This window comes from Dendrobates tinctorius, unplaced genomic scaffold (assembly GCF_039654945.1).
Source record: "Dendrobates tinctorius isolate UK_male_01 unplaced genomic scaffold, ASM3965494v1 ptg000143l, whole genome shotgun sequence".
In the NCBI taxonomy this organism is placed as follows: Eukaryota; Metazoa; Chordata; class Amphibia; order Anura; family Dendrobatidae; genus Dendrobates; species Dendrobates tinctorius.
In genome coordinates, this window is record NW_027361810.1 from 33036362 (window position 1) to 33063625 (window position 27264).

At 42.2% G+C, this 27264-nt stretch overlaps 1 protein-coding gene across 3 annotated transcripts in view; it reads left to right on the forward strand.

Annotated features, from left to right (window-relative positions):
- SLC4A10 (solute carrier family 4 member 10) overlaps positions 1-27264 on the forward strand; it is a 273046-nt gene that overhangs the window by 200947 nt on the left and 44835 nt on the right. For 2 of the 3 annotated variants that reach the window (XM_073545735.1, XM_073545736.1), the window contains exons 7-14: positions 11408-11496; positions 15580-15737; positions 16188-16275; positions 20418-20564; positions 22866-22966; positions 24331-24505; positions 24616-24749; positions 26362-26607. In XM_073545735.1, coding sequence (XP_073401836.1) covers positions 11408-11496; positions 15580-15737; positions 16188-16275; positions 20418-20564; positions 22866-22966; positions 24331-24505; positions 24616-24749; positions 26362-26607 — 1138 coding nt within the window. Of the gene's footprint in view, positions 1-11404; positions 11497-15579; positions 15738-16187; positions 16276-20417; positions 20565-22865; positions 22967-24330; positions 24506-24615; positions 24750-26361; positions 26608-27264 lie in introns of all 3 variants that reach the window. The other variant, XM_073545734.1, reaches the window with a different exon arrangement.

Below are 27264 nucleotides of genomic sequence, written 5' to 3' on the forward strand. Positions count from 1 at the left end.
TCTATAGCGCCTTCATATTCCACCGCACTGTATAGCCAGCCTATTCTCTTACCGAGAGGTTGGATGCCGGGTCCTGCCGAGCATTCTCATTACAAGGTTATGGAGTTTTCAGGAGACCTAGCTGGTGGACAAACAAGCTTTTGTAAAGTGGCCAGCTTAAGAATTCACAAGACGCCTGTAGTTGTTTTTTCATTTGTCTTGGAGCCATCTTCTATTATCTTCAGCATTCCATCATAATAAGATCAGTCCGTACAATACAACCTGGATGAGACGTTGGTGACATTTTCTTCTGATGCAACATTAAAGTTGATTAGCAGTTACTAATTCTCACTGCCCACCAGTAACATCGATCTGCCGGTCACTGCACTAAACCATGCGATTACGATGATTGATGATGGATTGTGCTCTTTGGAGTCGTTCAATAGAGATGAAAAGAAAAGAATATTGTTACTCTGAGGAAATAAATACTGTTTTTCAGTTAGAAGCTTGATGGGCGAAGAGAAATCCAGAATTAAATGGATGTTATAATTGTGTCTATTTATCACAAATCTGATTTTCTTAGATGAGGAGAAGATGGAGAAAAAAAACGGATTGATCAGTTAGGGTCCGGCCAGTGTAACCTGCTCTGATCACTTTTATCCCCATTAAAATGAATCAGAGAGCATATCTCATAACCCCCATAGAGATGAGTGAAGAGGCGGACGAGCATGCGCACTGCCGCTTGATTCTAAGGGGATAAAAGTTCCCCCATGCAGCAAATTCATTCCGTTCCCAGCAGTCGGACCCCCATCGATCAATATGTTATCACCTCTCCTTCAATTTTTTTTTTCTCCAGACATCCACTTTAAGCTTGGAAAACCCCTTTAACCTGATAAAAAAAATATACAGTACGCTTCATTTGTGCAGATCCTCTAAGTGCCTATGCAGCGCCTCCTGGTGTTCACTAGTGGTACAATGGCTTTTGTTTGCCTTTATTTTACATGACAAATTCTAGGAAATTTGTGTCGTTTTCACGTCATCCAAGCGGAGTGATAAAGTCTTTTACAGTACATTGCTGTTTAGAAATGCTCTTTACTATGTACAAATAAAAATATGTACAGTATATATTCAGTACACAGAATAACAATTACCTATGGAAATCCCTAAACCCTCCAAGGATTTCCAGTTCTGTTCATCTTATAGATTGTCTCGGAGTAGAAGTCATTTTTTTATATTTTCATTAATTTTCAGTGAATTTGACAGTCCTCGTCCCACAGTCATATGATTTATGGATAGATTGCTGCCAGTACGTGTCACAGATATAATTGGCAAATATCATGTGTCTGCAGTTTGGCTGATGTAGGATTGTCATTTTTGATGGCTTTATTATGTACGTGTTCCTTATAGGGAATGTAGGTCTTTTTTGTTTTATATTATTGTCAAACAATGTTTATTGGAAATATTTGAGTTAATGCGCAGAGTTTGAGCGAGAATTGTCTACCAATAGGGTCACTCACTGGTGGAGGGCTCGGCGATCCTCCATATTGCTCAGACAGACAGCTGATTTCAGTAAGCCGGGTGCACTGCTATACTTTCCCTGTGGTGGCGCTACACATACTACAGCTGACCACTGCCACGCACAGTACTGGCACATTCTATAATCAACTTATTGTTTAGGGACCATCATGACAAAGTAAGGGAAAGTCCAAACTCCTTAGAAGACTATATGGCTATATCTGATTTAGTGACTTACTTAAAGCACATTTTGCTAACCTGAATTAACACATCTCCCAATTTGTCAGAATTTAGTTCTCCAGCAGTAACAGCATTGTCCTCGCTTGCAGAAATTAGGCACAGCATCTCTTCCACTTCTCCAGTAGTCACAGCATCTCTTCCACTTCCCCAGTAGTCACAGCATCTCTTCCACTTCCCCAGTAGTCACAGCATCTCATCCACTTCCCCAGTAGTCACAGCATCTCTTCCACTTCCCCAGTAGTCCCAGCATCTCATCCACTTCCCCATTAGTCACAGCATCTCTTCCCCTTCCCCAGTAGTCACAGCATCTATTCCACTTCCCCAGTAGTCACAGCATCTCTTCCACTTCCCCAGTAGTCACAGCATCTCATCCACTTCCCCAGTAGTCACAGCATCTCTTCCACTTCCCCAGTAGTCACAGCATCTCTTCCACTTCCCCAGTAGTCACAGCATCTCATCCACTTCCCCAGTAGTCACAGCATCTCATCCACTTCCCCATTAGTCACAGCATCTCTTCCACTTCCCCAGTAGTCACAGCATCTCTTCCACTTCCCCAGTAGTCACAGCATTTTATCCACTTCCCCAGTAGTCACAGCATCTCTTCCACTTCCCCAGTAGTCACAGCATCTCTTTCACTTCCCCTGTAGTCACAGCTTCTCTTCCACTTCCCCAGTGGTCACATCATCTCTTCTACTTCCCCTGTAGTCACATCATCTCTTCCACTTCCCCAGTAGTCAGAGCATTTCTTCCACTTCCCCAGTAGTCACAGCATCTATTCCACTTCCCTAGTAGTCACAGTATCTCTTCCACTTCCCCAGCAGTCACAGCATCTCTTCCACTTCCCCAGCAGTCACATCATCTTGTCTACTTCCCTAGTAGTCACATCATCTTTTCTACTTCCCTTGCAGTCACAGCATCTCTTCCACTTCCCTAGCAGTCACAGCATCTCTTCCACTTCCCCAGTAGCCATTGCTTCTCTTCAACTTCCCCAGTGGTCACATCATCTCTTCTACTTCCCCTATAGTCACAGCATCTCTTCCACTTTCCACTTCCCCAGTAGTCACAGCATCTCTTCCACTTCCCCAGTAGCCATTGCTTCTCTTCCACTTCCCCAGTGGTCACAGCATCTCTTCCACTTCCCCAGTAGTCACAGCATCTCTTCCACTTCCCCAGTAGTCACAGCATCTCTTCCACTTCCCCAGTAGTCACAGCATCTCTTCCACTTCCCCAGTAGTCACAGCATCTCTTCCACTTCCCCAGTAGTCACAGCATCTCTTCCACTTCCCCAGTAGTCACAGCATCTCTTCCACTTCCCCAGCCGTCACAGCATCTCTTCCACTTCCCCAGTAGTCACAGCATCTCTTCCACTTCCCCAGTAGTCACAGCATCTCTTCCACTTCCCCAGTAGCCATTGCTTCTCTTCCACTTCCCCAGTGGTCACATCATCTCTTCTACTTCCCCTATAGTCACAACATCTCTTCCACTTCCCCTATAGTCACAGCATCTCTTCCACTTCCCCAGTAGTCACAGCATCTCTTCCACTTCCCCAGTAGTCACAGCATCTCTTCCACTTCCCCAGTAGTCACAGCATCACTTCCACTTCCCCAGAAGTCACAACATTTCTTCCATTTCCCTGGTAGTCACAGCATCTCTTCCACTTGCCGAATACGAATACTTACAGCATCTCTTCCACTTCCCCAGTAGTCACTCCATTTCCTCCAATTTTGAAATTAGGTTACATCTACTGTACAAAGTAATATGATATTTTTGGCTTAGTTGCTGCTACTTTGCCCCTATTGAAATATATATAGGCAATTAGCCTCTTCAGAGAGGAAGAATCTCTAGTGCCACCTGTTGCATGTAACAATCCTAAACGTCAATATTCACACTTTAAAGTTTCTTGCTGCATGAATTAGAATTAAAAAAACAATCCAGAAACTCCATTTACAGACAAGTGTTTCAGGGGCTTTGCCCTTCATTGGTGCTGGTTTGGCTGGGTAAAATGCCTCAGACAGGGGTCTAGGGATTAATGAAATGAACGGCTTGTGATATATATAAATTTAAATATTTTTGCTTCGCTTTTATACATAAGTAAGTCAGAACAGGCCATTTTAGCGTGCTCATTGGACGAATGAAGCGGTGGACAGTACATCTTCCTTCTCTGCGTATCTGTCTTTAATAAGAGACTTGCTGGAGCCATTTTTTGCCGTCAGCATGAGAAAGTTGAGTTTTGGAATTTATCTTATTTCTTGTAATATACTGTAATTCTCATTAGTGTTTTACACTAAATTTTAACACATTTGTCTACCACATCAACTATTGTGACAAACCTTAATGTGTCCAACATTAGCCTTTTTATGTCCATTCTCATTAAAATGATACCTATAAAAACTGAATAAAGCGATGCCTGGGCCCTATATAATAAGAAGTCACGCAGAACCATCTACAAGGATTAGGATCTTGTTTGCAGGCCTGATCTGAATAAAATGTGTGCTGCTGTCTTAAGATTTCCTCTCCTGAACAACATCACTCATTGTATTAATGTTGTCTCTAGAGCAGTATTATATTTCATTACATTTCTACCTGGACAAATTGGGAAACTCCGCCAAGCAAATCATTAAATAACAAGTCTTAGATTGGTGGCGGATATTATGTATCGGGAGTAGAGTTGAGCGAGACAGGTCGGTCAGATTCAAAAGTCGCCGACTTTCGCCAAAGTCGGGTTTCATGAAACGAAACCCGACCACGGTGTGAAGTTGGCCATGCGGTCGGCGACCCAAGCGCCAAAGTCGGGTTTCGCCAAATGCTTGCACGTGACCTTTTTTCAGCCAATGAGATAAGCGTAGCGTAGCATAGCTGGAGTGGGAGTGGGAGAGAGAGAAGAGAGAGAGATTTTGCCGCCTCTGGGGTTAAAATTTATGCCAGGTGTGTTTACAGTCCTCCACTCACTGCCGACTTTTCTCCCCATTGAATTGCATTGGGTTTCGTGTTTCCCGACTTTTCCCTATAGTCGGCCGATTTCGTTCGACTCAACTTTTGAGAAAATCGGGTTTCATGAAACCCGACTCGACCCTAAAAAAGGCAAAGTCGCTCATCTCTAATCGGGAGATTCACCTTGGATGTATTTTGTAAACCATTTTTAAAGAGATAAAACAGACGATTCTTATTAAGGGGAATCTGTCACCCCATATTTCGACTATGAGCTGCCGGCACCGACCTCTCCCGGCGCCTGCGCACTGCAGTATTCTGCTCTGCCCTCAACAGGGCAGAGCAGTGCACCTGCGCCGGAGCTACGACAGGCAGCAAAGAAGAGGATGTCACCGTTAGAAGATGGGAGGCGCCGGACCACAACACCCATCGGACCAAGACCGGACCCGGACCGCCCCTGGGTGAGTATAATATAACTCGTTTTTCTTCTCTTTCAGGATACCTTGGGGGCTTATCTACAGCATTACAGAATACTGTACATAAGCCCCTGATGTTGGTGCCGGCAGCTCATAGTCGAAAAATGGGGTGACAGATTCCCTTTAAAGGGAACCAGTCATCAGATTTATGCTGCCTTAAACACAGGCAATCTGAAACCCTGGTGGGCTCCTTCAATTGAAGGAACGATATTTTACTCTGAAACACTGTGGCGTGTTAGTGGAGATATGCTTTTAATGCTTTTAAAAAGTTACAGTTGTGGAAGAAGAATCTGTAGGGCATCTTCCCTCTGGCTTCTCCGTGCCCGGCTCGGCTTGATTGACAAGAGATACACCAAAAAAGAAAACGGATGGCACTCACCGGTTAAAATCTTCTTTATTCCAATACTTTAAAACATCGGCATAGGGAGGATGGGAGCGGGTGTGTAAATGCCGACAGCCGTTTCGCGCTGCATTAGCGCTTCTACTGGTCCGATCATTGATGTAATCTGCTATGTGTTGTGTCATTCATCGTTCTCCTTCTTTATTTTACTCTGTCTTTGTTGTATGTGTCTCTAACAGGCTCATCATCTCATCTCTGTTCCTCTCTCATCTTCCTTCCTTGGCTTTTGAGGTAGTGTAAAAAGTAGACATTTGGACTCTAGATGTCTGTTACTATGTGTATACTGCATGCCACTAACTACGGGAGATATTCACCAATGTTACATTTATCAAGGACAGATTGGTAGGTATTGGCCACCTCTAGCGAATTGGCTGCTGATTGCCAAATTACCTAACAAATTTATTGCATTTGTGAAAAAATAGTCGACACCGGGTCACTTGGGTGCCGTGGGGGAGTAGGCAGTCAGATCTCTATGTACAAGTAATACCAATAATATAGTGACCTGCTTTATAATTTGGAACATTCTGGCAATCTGCTCCTTAAAGGTCACATTCACACGTTCAGTATTTGGTCAGTATTTTACGTCAGTATTTGTAAGCCGAAATCAGGGGTGGGTGATAAATACAGAAGTGGTGACGTGTTTCCATTATACTTTTCCTCTGTTCAACTCCTGGTTTTGGCTTACAAATACTGATTTAAAATACTGACCGTGTGACAATGGCCTAACATGTAGAGAACTAAAGTCATGTTGTTGTCTTCTTCATGTCAGCTTGTTGTTTGGTCTAAGTCTGCTATTTCTTTGATGTCCTGAGCCTCGGTTAAAAAGAAAATGTGATTGTGCCTCCTATACATACAGACAGCCAATTTGTAGGAAAATCTAAGAATAATTCAGATTACTGATTCCAGTGGAAGTCGATTATCTGTGACCATTGGTTAGAACCACATTATGTCTCCATGAAAGATCACGTAGAGTAAAACGAAAAGAGATAATAGAAAAAAAAGTAAATAAAGGAAATGTCATTATAAATAAATTTCTAAATACATTTAGGCTATGTGCACACGCTGCGGATTCACCCGAGGATTTGTATCTGCGGATCCGCAGGTAAAACCGCAGCTAAAATGACCTGCGGTTTTACCTGCGGATTGGCCAGCGGTTTTCCCCTGCGGTTTGCACCTGGACAATGGAATAGGTGGCAAACCGCAGCGGAATCCGCAGAAAGAATTGACGTGTCAGTTCTTTCTGCGGATTCAAGACCGCAGCTTTTCTGCAGTTGAAAATCCGCAGCATGTGCACTGCAGATTGCAAATCACATAGATTTACATTGTACTGTACACTGTCTGCAGAACTGCTGCGGATCTGCAGAGGCCAAATCCACAGCGGATCCACAGCGTGTGCACACAGCCTTACGGTAATTAGTAAATCACAAACCTTTGTCTAGAAAGGTAATGACTATAGAATTAAAATGACTACTGCCTTGTTACACTGACGGAAAACCTGTCCTAAAATGTTAGGACAGGAGCCTGTGACTCTGAGCATGTGTAGTAGGACAGGAGCATGTGAGCATGTGTAGTAGGACAGGAGCATGTGAGCATGTGCTGTAGGACGAAAGTGTGTGAGCATGTGCAGTAGGACAGGAACGTGTGAGCATGTGTAGTAGGACAGCAGCTTGTGAGCATGTGCAGTAGGACAGGAGCTTGTGAGCATGTGTAGTAGGACAGCAGCTTGTTAGCATGTGCAGTGGGACAGGAGGATGTGAGCATGTGCAGTAGGACAGGAGCGTGTGAGCATGTGTAGTAGGACAGGAGCATGTGAGCATGTGCAGTAGGACAAAAGTGTGTGAGCATGTGCAGTAGGACAGGAACGTGTGAGCATGTGTAGTAGGACAGCAGCTTGTGAGCATGTGCAGTAGTACAGGAGCTTGTGAGCATGTGTAATAGGACAGCAGCTTGTTAGCATGTGCAGTGGGACAGGAGGATGTGAGCATGTGCAGTAGGACAGGAGCATGTGAGCATGTGCAGTAGGACAAGAGTGTGTGAGCATGTGCACTAGGACAGGAGGATGTGAGCATGTGCAGTAGGACAGGAGCATGTGAACATGTGGAGTAGAACAGGAGCTTGTGAGCATGTCCAGTAGGACAGGAGCATGTGAGCATGTGCAGTGGGACAGGAGCTTGTGAGCATGTGCAGTAGGACAGGAGCATGTGAGCATGTGCAGTAGGACAGGAGCTTGTGAGCATGTCCAGTAGGACAGGAGCTTGTGAGCATGTGTAGTAGGACAGGAACGTGTGAGCATGTGCAGTGGGACAGGAGGATGTGAGCATGTGCAGTAGGACAGGAGGATGTGAATATGTGCAGTAGGACAGGAGCTTGTGAGCATGTGTAGTAGGACAGGAACGTGTGAGCATGTGCAGTGGGACAGGAGGATGTGAGCATGTGCAGTAGGATAGGAGGATGTGAACATGTGGAGTAGAACAGGAGCTTGTGAGCTCTGCTGCTGTGACCTGGTGATACTTATATTGTTATTCAGAAAGACAGAGCTCACAGAAGCTTGAGCGGCCTCTTCTTACCTCAGCACTTCTGGGATCTCCAGTAGTGTTAATGGAGCACAGCTCTCTACATAGGAAGGAGTTCAGAGGTTCCTACTAGGGATAAATGGACCCCTGGAAGTTTGGGTTCTGGTACCTGAACTTTGGCTTTGGGTACCTGAACTTGAATCAGTACCTAAACCCCATTGAAAGAAATGGGGACCCTAACTGCCTGGTACGAACCCTCATCTTTTAAGTTCGGGTTCGCTCATCTCTAGTTCCTACTGCACATGCTCACAGGCTCATGTCCTAACTTTGTAGGACAGATTTCTCTCAGAGAAACAAGGCGACGGACATTTTTTGTTCCATAGTGATTACCTCCATAGACAAAACAGTTGTGATTTGCTAATTACAACATATTTGGGAATTTATACTATACGATTAGCTATTTAGAATTTTTTCTATTTCCTAATAACCCCTTTAAGCATATGCCTCTTATGGTATGCAGCAGTGATTTTCAATCTATTTTCTATGGAGAACCCAAACAGTGTCTGTCTCCTTCCTTACCAGCGGACCTCTTCTCTTACCCCAACAGATGCGTCCACCCTCAACTTTCCATTAATTTTTCTAAAGACTCTTAATTTTTTACAATATAAGTTTCTCCTAAACACTTTGGATCTTTTCTTCTGAATATGGAAACCATAGTGTGCACTACGACCATAGAGTGAATACGGCTTATACAGGACCTATGACCATGTTAAAAGGGTACAGTTTTTGCACTTATTTTATTGTCACTGCCGCCAGAGTTTTCTGTCTTTTTTATTTTTTTTTTAATCCACCATACTGTTCCAGAGATCTAAGTCTTTTGTAATTAGTTATAATTTTTATAGACTTTACAAGAGGGCGTGGCTCACTGGATTTCTCTATATTATTATACAAGTTGGTGTGGCTCCCGGGATTTCTCATCATCATTACTGTGTATGCACCGTCCCCTTGTTAAAATCATAAAAATTAGCCCTAAACAACACTCCATTGATGGTTGGACCTGGGCGTTGTCCGTTTTTGAAATCCCAATACAGGACCCCAGTGATGAGACATTTATGAAGTGTTTGATTAGCATTTCATACAGTTTTTTTAGGATCGCACTGTTAGTAATTAGAATGGGTTTTGTGATTTTTTTTACATTTTATTTTACATTTTTATTAAAAGTGTTGGTTATTTTTATTAACATTTCAATACCAGTGTCTCAATGTCTGATCAGCTGCAGCGGGACTGATGAACCGTGGCTGAAAGACTGAAGATCAATGGAGCCGATTGGTAGCAGCGCTAGGAAAGTGCTGTGCTTCACTAACTCTTTTTGACTCCACTATTATTAACATTTTCTGCAGAAAGCTTTATGGTTTCCTTTTTTATTGAGAATTATTATTACTATAAAGACTGAATACATAGTTAAATAAATCTCTTGAGACCTGGTAAGGCCGGTGTACTTGCTTTAAAAATCCGTGTCAAAATAGCTATAGAATCCTTTTGAAAGTTCCCTCCATCCAGTAGTCAAATGAGCGTTTTATGGGTCCAGCTTCATTCGGTCTTTTAATGTGCTCATTTTATTATCAGGCAGATATAGCCATTTTTATATGAATTTTCAAAATAACCCTAATTGTGATCTCCTGAGGAAGAACTTTGCTACTCCGAAATGCGCTGAGATTAAAACCGCATAGACATCTCTACGTCGCTTTTGAATCTTTATTGTGGATGTAGTACCAGCAGCGCAGATTTACCAGCTTATTCTCAACTGCTTGTACATGAAGAATAACACTATTTTTTGGTCATTACAGTGACAAGGAAAAGTTTGGGTATCCCTGGTCAAAATTTCTGTTGTTGTGAACAGTTAAGCGAGTTGAAGATGAAATGATCTCTTAAAGGCCTAAAGTTAAAGATGACACATTTCCAATGTATTTTAGGCAAAAAAAGAAATCTACCGTATATTTTCATCTTTTACATTATAAAAATTATAAAACGGAAGCTGGGCCGAAGCAAATGTTTGGGCATCCTGGATGGTTAGCACCTAGTAGCACCCCCTTTTGAAAGTATCATAACTTGTAAATGCTTTTTGGAGCCATACAAGATTCTTTCAATTCTTGTTTGAGGGATTTTCATCCATTCTTCCTTGGTAAATTCCTCCAGTTCTGTGAGATTCCTGTGTCGTCTTGCATCCTCTGCTATTTTGAGGTTTAGCCACAGATTTTCAATGATGTTTAGATCAGTGGACTGTGAGGGACATTGTAAAACCTTCAGCTTGTGCCTTTTGAGGTCGTCTATTGTGGATTTTGACGTGTGTTTAGGGGTGTGTAGATAGTTCCTAAATGACAAAGACATTAATGCCATTGACTGGTCTTCACGTTGCAACTGAATACCTCTGGGACATTATATTTTAGTGCATCTTATGTGTGTAGTACCACCACAGACTGTCCAAGATCTCACTGATGTCCTGAACCAGATCTTGTAGGAGAGCATCATCCACCGTCTCATCAGGGGTGTATACCGTAACGTGGAGGACAAACAACCTACTGAGTCAGATTGTAGACTCCCATGATGACATTCACAGTGATTGGATCCAATTAATTTGGATCCAGTAATTTGGAATCCCAATTTGTTGATAACTTAGGTTTCCGCTGAACATTGATAACGAGTGATACAATTTACATCTACAATTTACATCTGCATTTTCACTTTGAATCTATTTCAGTCTTCCCTTAATTTTTTAAAGCGGTAGCTATGACTTTACCTTCATGATTTCATCATCTGTACAAAAGTACCCCATAAACAATGAGTGCCCTCAACCCTAGAGTGTAACCCTTACCGGATAGCCTCTAATTACTGTACCCGTGATCTCCCATGATCAGTGCCAGAGTACCCCCCCATAAATGGCTCAGTTATCAGTAAATTTCATTGCGTTCTGCTGCATTGCCCACTCAGAGACGCAATATTTCCTCATGTGGCAATGGGCATTAGGAATCACGTTTCATATCCATCATCTAATATCTCTATCGGTGTCTCATCTCCTTTCTTATTTGTAGTGCTTTCCGTAAGCCACGTCAGAAGCCAGACTTGTCTTATGATGAAGGACCACCACCATAATACCATTAGAGCTATCGCTATGTATATTTCCGGGATTTTCTTGACATTTACGTCATGCTGCTAATCTATTGTAGTTTATAGTCTTTGTATTGTAACAGAATATAATGTCCTTATAGGAGGAACATTGCTCTGTATTCAGGAGGCTTCTTGTAAAAAATGGTTTCGACACGACGGATCGGAAAATAACAGTTTGTGTCCTTTAGCAGGTCAGCTCATGTCTCCGCAGTCTGCGCCTTCCTGCATCGAACATAAGAATGACGTCAGCAGAGAAAACAGCACTTTAGATGTTTCCAAGGTGAGTGATGCAGAAGAAAATCATTCAAATGGCACATGCAATTCTAAAGAGCAAATTAAACCTCTGTACAGTATACTACTTATGAAGGGTTAGATATAGAGAATTCTCAAAGGGTTTGCCTCTGAAAGAGCACCACTCTTGTCCATTGGTTGCACTTGGTATTGGAGGTCAGCCTCGTTTACCGGAATGGCGCTATCCATGAGCAAGAGTGGTGCTTTTTTTTGCAAAAAATGAATATTTCCCCCCCCTCCACTCTTAGACAATAATTTTATGCAGTCATACACAAATTACTATGGATATGGACCAATAGGACCAATAGTAATGTGTGTATGAATGAATAGAATTATTGGGTGACAACTAGTGATGAGCAAATGATGCGCCCCAGAGGCCGTGGGATACTCGGTACCGAGCCGGTCGTCTTAAAGGGATAAGTCGCAGTGGCAGTGACCCGGTCTGTGGCCCCAGGCGGCCATGTAAAATGGGAGTATTGATTAAGGATAAAGTTTATGTAGTGATTCGTGACGCCAGTTCGAGTGTTCGACTATAGTATAGCCGGCACTGCAGATGATCCCTGGGGGAGTAGATGGTGATAGGAGTGCAGATGTTAACCCTCTCCAACCAGGGCTGACCCCCAGAGATTGTGATGGAAGTAGAAGACACGGAGTAATAAGGCAGGAGACAAGGAAAGTCACTTATTATTTACTGTAGTTCAGGTGCAGTTCAGAGGAGACATTACAACTCTCATCAGGTTACAGTCTGCTCTGCAGAATAGGAGTTATCCTTCACTCTGCTGTGACTTGGTGTAAGCTTCCTGCTATTCTAATCCCTTCTGGGACCAAGGCTTCCCGGAGTCTAGAACTTCCAGTATAGCCCCTACTCACTGTGTTTTCCTCCTCTGGCAACTGGCAGCTTGGATCCTGTGTGAAGCTCAAGTTCTTTCTTGCACAATCCTTCACTGATCCTAGTTCACTGCAGTTTTCCCAGGGAAAACACTTTGCTGTTGGTTGTATAAACTCACACAGTCTCTCAGCTTACCACCCTGCTCTGAAAGCATGGATGGCCTAGGGGCTGATTCCCTGATGCTTTTTAGCTTTACTCGTGGAGGGAGCTCATGTCATCATGGCTTCCAGGAGCGTTCTTCTCCTCCTTCTTCTTCACCACTCAAAACAACAACTCTGACTCCTCCCCCTCCCAGTTAGGGTATGTCTGCAAAGCTCTATGCTTCAGACAAGTAAGGGAGTGAGGTAAATTGTGTGTGTGTGTGTGTGTGTTGTGGTCTATAGCAGAGAAAACATAACTCCCACTGCTTACAAAACACATACAAAACAGTACATATTTAACCCTTTTGTGGCGGTAAAGACGCAGGGCTCCACACGAACGTGCCGGGATAAGGTGTTATTCGAACACACTCGGGTGCTAACCGAGTGACTTTGGCGTGCTCGAAAAATATGTTTGAGTTCTCGTGTTTCGACAGCCACAACACATACAGGGATTGCCTAGCAAACAGGCTATATATGCATGTGTGGTGGCTGTAGAACAGCTACGGGAAATGCAGTAAAGTTAACCTGTCTCTAGAGTTTTACAGAAGGAACCAACACCATTGTGTTATAATGCTTTGTAATACCTTTACGAACCATCCCCTGTTAGAATTGCCCATTTCACTGCATAAAACAGTTACAAAAGAGCATGCAGCACTCACCAGGAGTCATGTAGGCGGTGCTAGTGTGGAAAAGAGTCATAATACCATCATGCCCACTCTGTCTTGATTGATTTCCTTTGGGAGTAAGGTGGAGTTTTTCAGCGCAGCTTCCTGTCTGCTTGATTTCCTCTGTTTCAGTCCTCTTCTGGCTGTCAATCAAGAAGAGGAGGCAGAGATACAGTAGATGAAAAACAAGCAGTTGTGAAATGTTTGGCCATGCCAAAGACATACCAGAAGTCTGTGATTGGTTTGAAAAGTAATTTTGTGCTGAAAGACTTCCTTTAAGAAATTATAATGGGGAAATAAAACCAGGTCGATGGACACGTTGATAAAAAGGCCACCATAAATCGAAAGCAGTTTATTTAAAATACAACGCGTTTCGACAGTCTTCATCAGGTGGCGCTGGTGTTCTTCTCATTCTCCCTTTTAGGGAGATAAGTTCCAATTAAGAAAATAATGAGAACAATTTCTGGTAGGAAAACCCCCAGGAAAGTAAAAATGTTCTGTGGTTTCCCCACAAGAATAGCACCACTCCTATTCACGAGCTGCATCTGGAGCCACAATTCAGCTCCATTGATTTAATGAGCAATTAGCTGCAGTAACTGAAACAACCCAATTTTTAGAGAAATTTTTGCTCCAAACCAGGAATGTCATAAAAAGCACAAATTATTTTTCGTTTGAAGAGTTTTTATACTTAAGGCCTCTAACTGCGTGGTGTGTATATTTTATTTTATTCTTTTTGGAATGCCAAATGTATAAATATTTGACAAAATACAGAAATGTCCGGTGCCGTATTCACAAACTCTGGGGAGATGCCAGCAAAATTTGCATAGATAATCTTGTAAATGTTAACACAGAAATGTGTGCAGATATGTAAGTTGCCAGATGGCTGATGGAAGACGCTAATCACAATGTCCGTTCGCCTAGTGTATCCGGGAATGTGGTCAGTGTAGAGTCTGCAACGATAAATTTATCCTTTAGACCTGATGAGGTTGGTGTAATTATTTTTAAAAAATTCTTTCCTTGTTATCTGTTTTAAGAGTTTTCTTGCCTGATATTAAGATCTATATTATATGAGTCCAGCTGATCCTAATGTCAGGATTATATAACTATGCTGATATGGATTTTCAAGGCAAGTACACCTGCCTCATCAGGTTATAGAGATCAATATACACTTCGTATCTGGTGACAGATCCTCTTCCTCTCATGAAGTAGAGAGACAATTTATATTCCATTAAATTTCGCAGCACTGCTTTTAAGAAGACAATTTTCAAAAATGTAAATCGCCAGAGTATGCAACATGCAGAGCCAGCAAGGAATGCTGGGAGATTTCAGCTCTGGAGCATTCAAAATCGCGAATACAGCTCTGTAATATTTTAAGGCGGTATCAAATTATTAGTGGAATGTATTTATTTTCAGTTTTTATGTAGATTGATTCTGCATGTAATGGGGAAAACTAAGTTGGAAGCTGAATGTATGATTGAAAGTAGGAAAATTGAATCCTTAGGCTATGTTCATACACTGCATTTTTACTGCTTTTTTTTTCAATAGGTAAAGAACCTGCTTAGGCTAGTTTCACATTAGCGCTTTTGAGCACAGCGACAGCCTGCGCACGGCCGCCGCTAAGCCCCGCCCCCTGCCGTGCCTCCGCCGGTAGCTCCGCCTACTGGCGCATGACGCTGCATGCGTCCTGCGTCCCCTATCTTTATCACTGGGGGTGCAGGCCGTGCGCAGTATGCGTTTGGCGGCGCATGCGTCCTTTTGACGGTACGCCGACCTGCGCCAAACGCAACCTGCTGCAGTTTGGTTACACTCGGCGCACCATCAAAAAGGCGCATGCACCTCCAAACGCATACTGCGCATGGCCTGCGCCCCCAGTGATAAAGATAGGGGACGCAGGGCGCCAGTAGGCGGAGCTACCGGCGGAAGGGCGGCAGGGGGCGGGGTTTAGCGGCGGCCGTGCGCAGGCCGTCGCTGTGCTCAAAAGCGCTAATGTGAAACTAGCCTTACAAAACGCAGGTTTCGCTGCTTTTTTTTGCTGCGCTTTTGCTGCGTTTTTATTGCTGCTTTTTGTTGTCTCTTGTGCATGCTGAATAAGTTAAGTGGTCCAAAAAAAAGGCATAATTTACCTTCCTTAAGGTTTTGCACCAAATTTGCAGCAAAAACTGCTCGCTTTACTGTGTTTTTACACTTACCCATTATCCTATGGGTGAGGAAATGCTGCAAATACGCTGAAAAACTTTGAAAGAAGTGACACGCTGAACATAGCCTTATATATGAAATTAGTTGTTGTAAAATTACCACTACCGTACATCTTAGGACCAGATGAAACTGACGGAAGATACTGAACCTAGATCCAATTTTTTTTTTTTTTTCCGTTATAGTTTGACTTGCATTTCATGAAAAAGATCCCTCCTGGAGCTGAGGCATCAAACATCTTAGTTGGTGAACTGGAATTCTTAGACCGCGCTGTTGTCGCGTTTGTCCGGCTTTCTCCGGCAGTCCTGCTTTCTGGTCTTACAGAAGTTCCCATTCCTACAAGGTATTAAACGGAGTATGTACTATATAAAATGAAACCTTATGACATGTCCTGATATGATAATAGTAGTAATGGACTCTGCACTCATGTGGATGCTTTGCAAAAAAAATAAATGTGGATTTTATTCACAAACAACAATAGTCCATAAGAAACAACTAACAACGTTTCGGTCATTTATGGACCTTCATCAGATGCTGCTGTACGGTTGTGATTTATTGTGTATGTTAGTGGGGGTAATGCCGACTGTGCTTGCTATGAAGATATATGTTGTCTTCTCTGGAGAATGGGGATGTGGTCACTGTCAGGAAAAGCGCTGTACCTCCGCTAACATAACGCTGGAATCAGGGCTTCAGCCCATACATCATGCTGCTCTCAGATGGGGTAGCAGAATCCCAATGACAAATTCCCTTTGAATGTAGAGAACTTGTCCCCAATCTTTCATTCCTTTTGCAGATTCTTGTTCATACTTCTGGGGCCTCTTGGAAAAGGACAACAGTATCATGAGATCGGACGCTCCATCGCCACATTGATGACAGATGAGGTAATTATCATTCAGCTATTGCAGAATTTATTAACCCCACAGTATGAATTATGTTATTAAAAGGGGTTTTCAGATTCGAGATAAATTTCTGCATCAACTCCATGTGACTGCAGATTGACAAATCGCGATGGTGTGCAGAATGTACACTGTCAGGATTCTCCTTTATTTCCAGCACGAGTGGGCAGTCACATGCCGACAAGATTCTCATCCTGCTTCTCTCAAAATCCGCTCACTCACACTGAAAATATAGCGGAATCCTGACAGTGCACATGTTTTGTTTTCAGGTGAGCTAGTCTGCTGTCAGATGTGTCAAGCACTCCTGTGTATGGTCGACTCGGGGATAGCTGTCTGTTGAACGAACATTTTCCTGACAGCTTTCCCATGTGTAAAGCCAGATTTGTTTAGAGTCTCTCTGCGTAATGGAGTTGGATCCTGAATGGGAGATCCTGCTCTAAGATGTCTACATGTCCAAATGCACAGTATGGACAAACATAGTGTTTAGACAACCCTTTCAAATAAAAAAATAAACATAAAAGTCTTAATGCGTTGTGATTAAGGTATTAGGTGAGTAAGGCTAGTTTCACACTAGCGTATTTTACATACAGCGCACGGCGCCGATAAGCCCCACCCCCTGCCCTCCCCGTCCGGTCATATCCTCCTACTATCGCACACGCCTGCATTCGATCTGCACACCCTATCTTTAGCATAGGGTGCGCAGACCGTGCGCTGGCCGTGCGCTAGTAGAATTTTTGCGTGCGCTGCGCACTTTTGAAGGTGCTCTAGTGTGCGCCAAACGCACCATGTTGCATTTTTGCGCACTCGGCGCACCTTCAAAAGTGCGCAGCGCACGCAAAAATCCTACTAGTGCACGGCCAGCGCACGGTCTGCGCACCCTATGCTAAAGATAGGGTGCGCAGATCGCATGCAGCCGTTTGCGATAGTAGGAGGAGATGACCGGACGGGGTGGGCAGGGGGCGGGGCTTAGCGACGCCGTGCGCTGTATGTAAAATACGCTAGTGTGAAACTAGCCTAACCTCTACAAATTCTCACTACCAAGACTATTTCTTTAATGGAACAAAATATAGGTTCTTTCATACAAATGTGTCCTTTGTTATCTTTTCTCTTGGCGCAACATATGTCAAGAATAGTGATGAGCGAGTATACTCCTTACTCGAGTTTTCTGAGCATGCTCGGATGTCCTCCGAGTATTTTGGGCGTGCTCTGAGATTGTTTCAGTCCCCGGAGCTGCCTGATTTGCAGCTGCTAGACAGCCTTAATACATGCAGGGATTGCCTGTTTGTTAGGAAATCCCCACATGTATTCAGGCTGTCTAGCAGCCGCAAATCATGCAGCTGCGGCGACACAAACTAAATCTGAGAGAACATCCAAAATACTCGAACACTCGAGCATGCTCAGAAAACTCGAGTAACAAGTATACTCGCTCATCACTAGTCAAGAAGAAAGAGCAAGATGTCAAGCTTTAAAACAAACAAACAAAAAAAAACAGGATTTTGTGATACTCTGCTGTGAGATGTCTATGTGACTACCCAGTGGAAGTAATGGAAATCGCAGCCTATCAGAGGTTTCGCTATAATGCCATGATAATGCGCTCAGCTTCTTTCATGAGAGTCCTTAACGTAATTCAAGGAAAAGGACCATCTTTGGACTGGGGTGTCAAGGGCCCACCTGTGAGATTGATTCTGGGGACTCCCGTTTAGCTACATGCCGTACTACCTGACCCTTGTTCACAAATTTGCCTATGCGTCTATATAATAATAAACTGTGTAGTTTGTTAAATGAGTGATGAGGTGCTGCCCTTGTCTGTACTTGCTTAGCTAAGTGTTCTGTGCCAAACACTGCTGATCTATGGGTGTGTGGGCCCACCAGGAGATTCACCTGTTCGCCTATGGGCCAGTCCAATCCTGAAAGGGACACATCTGTATATTCGGCTGATTTGAGATGTGCCGAATGACAATTATAGTTCTGCTAGATCTGCATATGATTGGATATAAGGGCATGTGAGAACACAGAGAATCTAGTTTGCCAGCTCTTAATGGAAAAAAATGACTCATTCTGCAGATACAATGTACCCTGCAGTAAATAGGTTAAGAATGATTCTCATTAATAATGAATGACAAGCACATTGAAGCAGCATATTCCCAAATCCACTGGAGAATGGCGCTGTGAATACCGAGCTTGAAAACTGTAACTAATTGTCATGGAGAAGGATGGATAAATTTAGTTTGTGACTCTGGGTCTCTTTTGTCAGTCTGCCTATTCAGTGCTTGGTATTAAACTCTGTAATTGTGTTTTGCATCTATATTATAACCTGAGCTTAATTTTCTAAAGTGGCAATTTCTTGTTTCTTCTCTATTAAATTCCTTAATCTCATATTGGAAACACACAGAACGTTAAAAAGAGGCCAAAATCTGTACTTTCTTATCTTACCGGAATCGGTCCTTGTGCCATTTCAAAAATCTCTATGGAAAAAAAGAAATAGCATATGTGACCTCAAACCCCCCACCTCCTTGACCTGCACAGTATACCCAGTAGAGTTTCACTTCGCCCACTTGACTTAGTGCCTATCACAGTTGAGTGTTGATTTGGTTTATGTTTTAGCCAAGCCAATATCATTTGTGAAGAACTTTCTTGGCAGCTGACATCTAACTTACCTGGTTCCTTCCAATAGAGGAAAACAGTAAGTAGAGTTGAGCAAAAAAAAAGGTTGCAGGATCTTGAATCGACAGCCACTTTGGTGCTTCATGTGAACTTCTTCATGGCGCCCGATTGCTGAAATCCCGGCTCCTCTTGCGATTACTAATCGAGTAGGCTTCACACAATGTCATTGACACAAGCAGGTTTTTGCAAGTATCACCAACTGACATGGAAGCATCAGAGTCAGAATCTCAGTTAGTCACATGCTGTGGGAGAATCAGACATGTCTTGTCTCCTTCTATATATGATGGCTTTGCTATGCAGGAAATGCCAGCTATAGTCAGTCTTTCCTGGTTTGGAGAGGTGGACACAGCCTGATTGACCGGTGGTTATTCCATAGATGTTGCGAGCAGTGTTTCCTTTTCCCTTGATGTCTTTATGTTACTTTGTTGCTTCTCGGGCTTTACACGTTTGTTCTTTAGTGTTTTTCCCTGTGAGAGTGCTATGTGAATGCTTCTGTTTTGCCCTATTTGTCTTGCTTGTGTTCACCCCATACATTTAACAGATTAGTGCTATTTAGGAGCATAGTGAGGAACGAGACCCAGTTGTCCCCACCAACAGGGGTTAATCCTTGGGACAAGGATAGCTAGGGACCCCTAGCCTAAGTAACAGTATAGGAGCCCATTTGATATTCCACAGTCATACCATGACAGTCATAACATGCATTGCAACAAAAAATAGAGACAAGGAAGCTGGCATTCAAGTGCCTGCCGAGGAAGTTCACACTTGATTCTTTTTGCTCGACTCAGGGCCGGACTGGCCATCTGGCAAGTCTGGCAAATGCCAGAAGGGCCTCTGTCTGGTTGTGGGCCACTTCGTCTGCTACATTGTTAACAGAATTGGTGTTATAAAGACACCCATACTGTTAAGAGTTGTGATGGAGCACAAAGTTGCTGACTCCGTCACTTACCCCAGCCTTCCACGGGTATCAGTAGAAATATTGGTCTTGTTGTAAATCTTCCTTTACTCCAATCCAGGGTAATATTAGTAATATATCCCCATCTGGTACTTGGGGATGGGGACAACATGGGCCTGTGTGATATCAAATGCCAGGGCTGAATTTTGGCCCCAGTCCGTACCTGGCTTGACTCTAGATAGATGTCTTTTGACTGGGAGCTTCTTCCATCAGATCTCAAGCAACTTTTGTCATGACCAACCAACAAACCTGAATATTGTGTTATTCACTGTTTATTATTTGCTAATAAGGTTACTTAATAAGTTACAACAACCATAGTCCAGTATTAGAGTTTTCAGGCAGCTGCTGGAATTGCTACAGTACTCCCATAGATACCCCAATTTATAGGAACCCTACAGTAGAGGCGCCATATGATTACTAAGCCATTCCTTATTACCATTGATGTTGAATATTTTATTTGCTATCCAGCTATTCTGATTGCTAATGCAGTCTTTTCTGTTTTCTGTAACAGGTATTTCATGATGTTGCGTACAAAGCTAAAGATCGGAATGATTTGGTCTCTGGAATAGATGAATTTCTGGACCAAGTTACAGTTCTTCCTCCAGGAGAATGGGATCCATCGATTCGCATTGAACCACCAAAAAATGTCCCATCACAAGTGAGTTACACCGTTCTCTTCTTATCCCTATTTCTTTTCAAGCATTTAGATAAACCAAGGCTCAAAATCTTAATATTTTATCAAATAGCCCTAAACTTTGACCCTTTGGAACCCCAAGGATTTTACATGGGGCAAAAGTAATAACATTTTTTCCGTCTGCTGGTAGGAAAACGTAAAAGGTTAAACATTAGTTCTATCTACCAGTACATCTTGAAGGCATGGGAAGCATACGAGGGCTCAGAATTTAGAAACTTGACCACTATGGATGACTACTGGATGGTCCCCAGCTAGCCATAGTCATTGGTTCACTATGGGGTGAATGTGAAGGTGTATTTTCAGCAAAAATCCTTCCTCTGACATTACATGCTCCAGATGGGGTTGGAGATAGATGGGAAAAAGTAGGTGGGATGTTGGTACCCCGAGGATGCACCAAGTGCCTGTGTCACATTGTGACTGTTTATAAATAGGGAAAGAGGCCCTAAAAAGTCCCTGGGGTTGGGACCTTAACTATCCCTGCTCCACAAAGATACCTCTAATTGTGTGGCGATTTGGGCCACCAGCCTTACTGTTCTCCTGTTATATCCTAAGCTGTCCCTTCTCCTTCCCCAGTAGGCCTGAAACAGAAATGCTAGTGTATAAACACTTAAGGCAGACAGGAATATCTAAAAGCAACTAACATGTAAAACACTCACCAAAGGTAGAGAGGTACATAGGGAAGTTTAGGAATGTACAAACCAAATGGGAATAGGACAATGAGGAAAGCAAACACCCAAAAACAGCATTCAACAATCTCCCGCAGCAACAACAACAATCTTCAACTCAGCACGAAGACTCCCAGAAGCTAGGAAGTAAAACTTTCACTGGCGAGGAAGAGAAGGTCTGGACAGATTTTATAGGGAGAGGAAATGACCAGGTCAGGAACAGCTGTGAGATGGAGTTGCAAATTTCTAACCTGCATAGAAAGGGCTGCTAACCTCTGCAGCACCAATGGAAGCTATGTGATTCATAATACGCAGTGATTTTCTATCCCCGAATCTCCCAGGAGGACGTGACTCACTCGTGACAGCCTTTGATTGGTTTGAACAGTCATTCTGTTGAGTTCTTAGACATGGATCATAGCTGGTTCCTCTTTTTTTGCTTTGTGGTGTTTTTTTTTTAAGGTACTGTTAACTAATGGTCATATAATAGTAATTATCATTGAATGAGCATAGTTGCTATAACTTTTATTCCTGAGCCCTTGAACTGTTAGGATTCAGGGACTTTTGTAACACAGCTGTGATTTCTGCCCTCTGTGCTATTTGTGTGACAAGCAGGTGGTATTCTGTGAAGTGAAATTGGAGTTAAAAATCCAAAGAGAAATGGAAAATGTATTCAGCGTCATAGACTATTGGTGTATAAGTCATCATGGCATCGTGCCGTACTATGAAATGGTAGGAACTTTGTGTGGTGCCTAATGCTGCCACCATATTATGGAGATATTCTCCACAACGTAATACACAGCTTCTATAGGAGAATGCCTCCATTATATGGCACTCAGTGGAGCAGGGCACTCCCTTATGAAATCAGAGGCATTCAGGATCCTATATTTTTACATTTAAAGGCAAAAGTTTCCCTTTTTCTATCATCTATAGTAAAAACTCTGTACACATTTTTGTGAAGCAAAGTCCCTTAGGCTCTGACACTCTTGGCTTAAATAGTGGTCTCTCCTAACACCTTTAACCCCCCCACCCACCATACACATGTACAAGTGGCTTGGATGAGAATTCATATATTCATGAGAGTTGCAGGGTCAGCCAGAAATCTAATGTGTGTGGTTGGCCTCGCAACCGATGATATTGTGGCGGGAGAAGGATTAGCAGGTTGGAATTCCAATGGCCGATCCTTTTGCGCCACCTGCAGATAAGCCACCACTAGGAGAGTCTGGCCGCCATTTTTCATTGCAAACACTGGAGCGCTTAAGCCAAACCGAGCATTCATGTGTATTGGAGAGGTAGTTGTTGAATGATTGTTTGGCCAACAGCTATCTAATATTAAAGGAGGCATTAAATGTCAGCCAGACATTTCTGGTGGCGGCTCATATCAGGCTGGAACAAAAGGATCTGTCATTGTAATTCAACAGGCCAGATTCTTTGCTCCCCTGAGATCATCTGTTGGGGAAAGTTTGGATACCCCCCTATTGACATGGGGCCAGTCACACTGAATTTGGCAGATTCGGCTAACAATAATCTAATGTGTATGGAGGGCTTCAGGCTAAAGTGGTCTTTCAATAAATGAAACCTATCATTTTGCAATTACATTTAGGAAAAAAGAAAAACCCCGGGAGTGCCCAATGGGACAGCGTCATTAGGAGAGTCAGAAGAACATGGGGGTCACAGCGGACCTGAGCTACAAAGGACTGGAAGGTTGGTTTTATTTCATTATCAATTATTTGGGGCAGCTCCGTTCATGGTACAGATGCCGTCATTGTATCAGGGTCATGAAATATTTTTTTTTTTTACATACTCTCCCAGCATTCAACAAGTATGTGCTCCAGATTTCTCCCGCACTCAAAAAAAATGCATTTCTAAAGGCTTTAGGGGCTGGCCCAGGACTTTGATATTGATGACTTATCCTTGGAATAATTTATTAATATCGGATCAGTCCACCGATCAGTTATACCCAAGAATGGCAGCTACACAGTCTATGGAGGTTTGGTGTTTTATTTTTGGACACCACTGGACCTGGCTGTAAGCAAATGACTAATGGGGGTGCCAGATGTCGGCCCTCACTGATCTGGCAATGATGGCTTGTCCTGAGGCTAGGGTCACATGACCGTATTTCTCTCATCCAAGAAAATCAGTCCAATTATGCAAATGAAACTCTGATCAAACACTGATCAGAGTTTGATAACAGTGTGATCCGATTTTCTCGGTTGAGGAGAAGATGGAAAAAAATATTTCTCCTTCTTCTCCCTTCTGTCGGTCCGTGAAAATCAGACTGCACTCAGATGTCATCCGAGTGTAGTCCGATTTGTGCCATGGACTCCTTGACTTGCATGGCCGAGTGAGATCCGATTTACAGATGAAAACTTTGTCTGCAGAAAGGATCGGATATGTGCACTGCCCCATAGAATAACATTGGTACAATGTTTTGTCTGATCGCACTCTGACCAAAAATATGGGTGTCTGCACAACCCCTGAGAGTAGACCACCAATATTGAAGTCATAGATAACCCCTTTAAGCAGCACATGATGAATGTTCCGATGTCTAGTGGTGGTTAGCGCTTCTCCACCATCCCAAGCTCCACTTCCACATTGGGTCTTGTGCAGGAGAAAGTTTCCTGCGACGGGAACTTCATCAGTGCAATGTGTGAAGGGGGCTGGCTGCCAGGCTGAAACTCTTTAATATCTAACTCCTTCTCTGTCCTTTTATCAGAGTTGTCAAAGACAGTGGTTGGTTCATCTGTTGAAATGAGCCAATTAGTCAGCTCCCTTCAAACACCGGTATGTTCATGTTCTGGCACAGGAAGGTGTCTCCGATGTCGAGCCCAAAACTGAGTGTGGAGCTCTCATCCAAAAACACTGCCATGCCTGTCCATAGGTTGTCTGTGGTATTGCAGCTCAAGGTGTATTTATATTTATTGGAACTGAGCTTCAGTACCTGGCATGTCCGTAGACAGGTGTGGCAGTGCTTGAGAGGGGAAGCAGACATGTCTTTCTGATTCCGGACACTCTCTTGGAAGTCTTTTTAGTCCATTCAGCACATTTGTATTGTTTCTCCTTTCCAGGTTTTTTGGCGGCTTGATCCTAGATGTCAAGAGGAAGGCTCCTTTCTTCTGGAGTGACTTCAGGGACGCTTTTAGCCTGCAATGTTTAGCTTCATTTCTGTTCCTGTATTGTGCATGCATGTCCCCTGTTATCACGTTTGGTGGTCTTCTCGGAGAGGCAACTGAAGGACGTATAGTAGGTGTTGTACCCCATACAATCATAGCGTATGGTATTCTTACTTACATTCATTGTTTAGTTTATCGAGTGGAGCAATGGACCCATCTGTGCTTTATTCTACTGCCTAGAGTGCAATCGAATCTTTGTTTGGAGCCTCGATGACGGGGATCGCATTCTCCCTGTTCGGTGGACAACCTCTCACCATCCTAGGAAGTACAGGACCCGTGCTGGTGTTTGAAAAGATTCTCTTCAAATTTTGCAAGTAAGTGATAAAACCTAGTTTACTGATATAATGTCTGCAATATTTACAGTATCTATCTATCTATCTATCTATCTATCTATCTATCTATCTATCTATCTATCTATTATCTATCTATTTAGGCAAAAAAAATTGGAACAGCACCAAAATACCTTACCAGTGTACACACTTCCCCAACCAGCAATCAATTTGCTCTTTTGGATTTGAAGCAAAAAACGGGGAGACAGCACATAAATTCAAAAAGGGCTTGTGAAAGGATTTCATATCCGAAACGTCGCCATGCCATTGGGCATTAAAGTTCATCTTTTTGAATTTATGTACTGTCTCCCCGTTTTTTGCTTTGTATCTTTCTATCTGTCTATTATCTATCTATCCATCCATCTAATAGTTATCTATCTATTTATCTCTCATTATCTATCTATCTAATATCTATCTATCATTATCTATCTGTCTATCTATCTATCTATCTACTTTATCTATAGCATTATCTATCTGTCCATCCATCCAATATCTATCTATTATCTATTTATCTATCTCTCATTATCTATCTTTCTATCAATCTATCTATCTATTATCTATCATCTATCTATGATCTATCTATCTCTCATTATCTATCTACGTGTCTATCTATCTATTTATCTATCTGTCTGTTATCTATCTATTTATCTATCTATCTATCTATCTATCTATCTATCTATCTATCTATCTGTCTGTCTGTGTTATTTATCTATCTATCTACTTTATCTATATCTATCATTATCTATCTGTCCATCCATCCAATATCTATCTATTATCTATTTATCTATCTCTCATTATCTATCTTTCTATCTATCAATCTATCTATCTTCTATCTATCTATTATCTATCTATCTATCTATCTATCATCTATCTATTGATTATCTATGATCTATCTATCTCTCATTATCTATCTACGTGTCTATCTATCTATTTATCTGTCTGTTATCTATCTATCTATCTATCTATCTATGTCTGTCTGTCTGTTATTTGTCTATCTATCTACTTTATCTATATCTATCATTATCTATCTGTCCATCCATCCAATATCTATCTATTATCTATTTATCTATCTCTCATTATCTATCTTTCTATCTATCAATCTATCTATCTTCTATCTATCTATTATCTATCTATCTATCATCTATCTATTGATTATCTATGATCTATCTATCTCTCATTATCTATCTACGTGTCTATCTATCTATTTATCTGTCTGTTGTCTATCTATCTATCTATCTATCTATCTATCTATCTGTCTGTCTGTCTGTTATTTATCTATCTATCTATCTACTTTATCTATATCTATCATTATCTATCTGTCCATCCATCCAATATCTATCTATTATCTATTTATCTATCTCTCATTATCTATATTTCTATCTGTCAATCTATCTATCTTCTATCTATCTATTATCTATCTATCTATCTATCTATCTATCATCTATCTATTGATTATCTATGATCTATCTATCTCTCATTATCTATCTACGTGTCTATCTATCTATCTGTTTATCTATCTGTCTGTTATTTATCTATCTATCTATTATCTCTCTGTTATGTATTTAGTCAGTTTCTCGTTCCACCTCTCCTTCTGCAGGGAATATGGGCTTTCGTACCTCTCGCTCAGAGCAAGCATCGGTCTGTGGACGGCTTTTAATTGCATAGTCCTGGTGGCCACTGATGCCAGTTCCCTGGTGTGTTACATTACACGGTTTACTGAGGAAGCATTTGCGGCTCTCATCTGCATCATTTTCATTTATGAGGCCTTAGAAAAGCTGATTCATCTAGGTGAGAACTATCCAATCAACATGAATAATAATTTGGAACTTCTAACACAGTATTCGTAAGTACAGTCTCTTTTTCCTCAAAGTTCTGAATTCAGGAGGCAGGGAGAGGTTAGGAGTCAGTAATATAAGACTATCAGTCATAGTGCTCTTATATGATCTTATAGTAAGTACTCCCCCAAATCACAGACCTGTTCCCACTGATTTCAATGAATGATTTGACAAAGAAAAGATTTATTAAAGTCTGAAATGGGAAAATGTAAAACAATACGACCAAAACCATCAATAAAATCATACGTGAGCAGACTAGTTATTCATGTTGCCTAATTGTTTGCGCCCTCATTAGTTACCCCTACACTAGATATAAAAGTTGTCTTATTCATTAGAGGAGTTTCTGATTTTAAAGGGAATTATGAGAATCTATCACCGGGTTTGTGCTTCCTAATCTGAGATCAGCACAATGTAGAGACAGAGACCCTGATTCCAGCAATGTATCACTTACTGTGCTGCTTACTATACTTTTAATAAAATCACTGTTTTATCAGCCGGAGATTAACAGAAGAGGATTAGTGAACCTGCTGCCAGATAGTCCTCCATATTCATAAGCTCTGTATAACCCCACCCCCATTGCTGATTGGCACAGTGTACACAGGAATCGGCCAATCAGCAGTGTGGGCGGGGTTATAAAGAGCTCAGTATTCAGAGAAATGCTATAT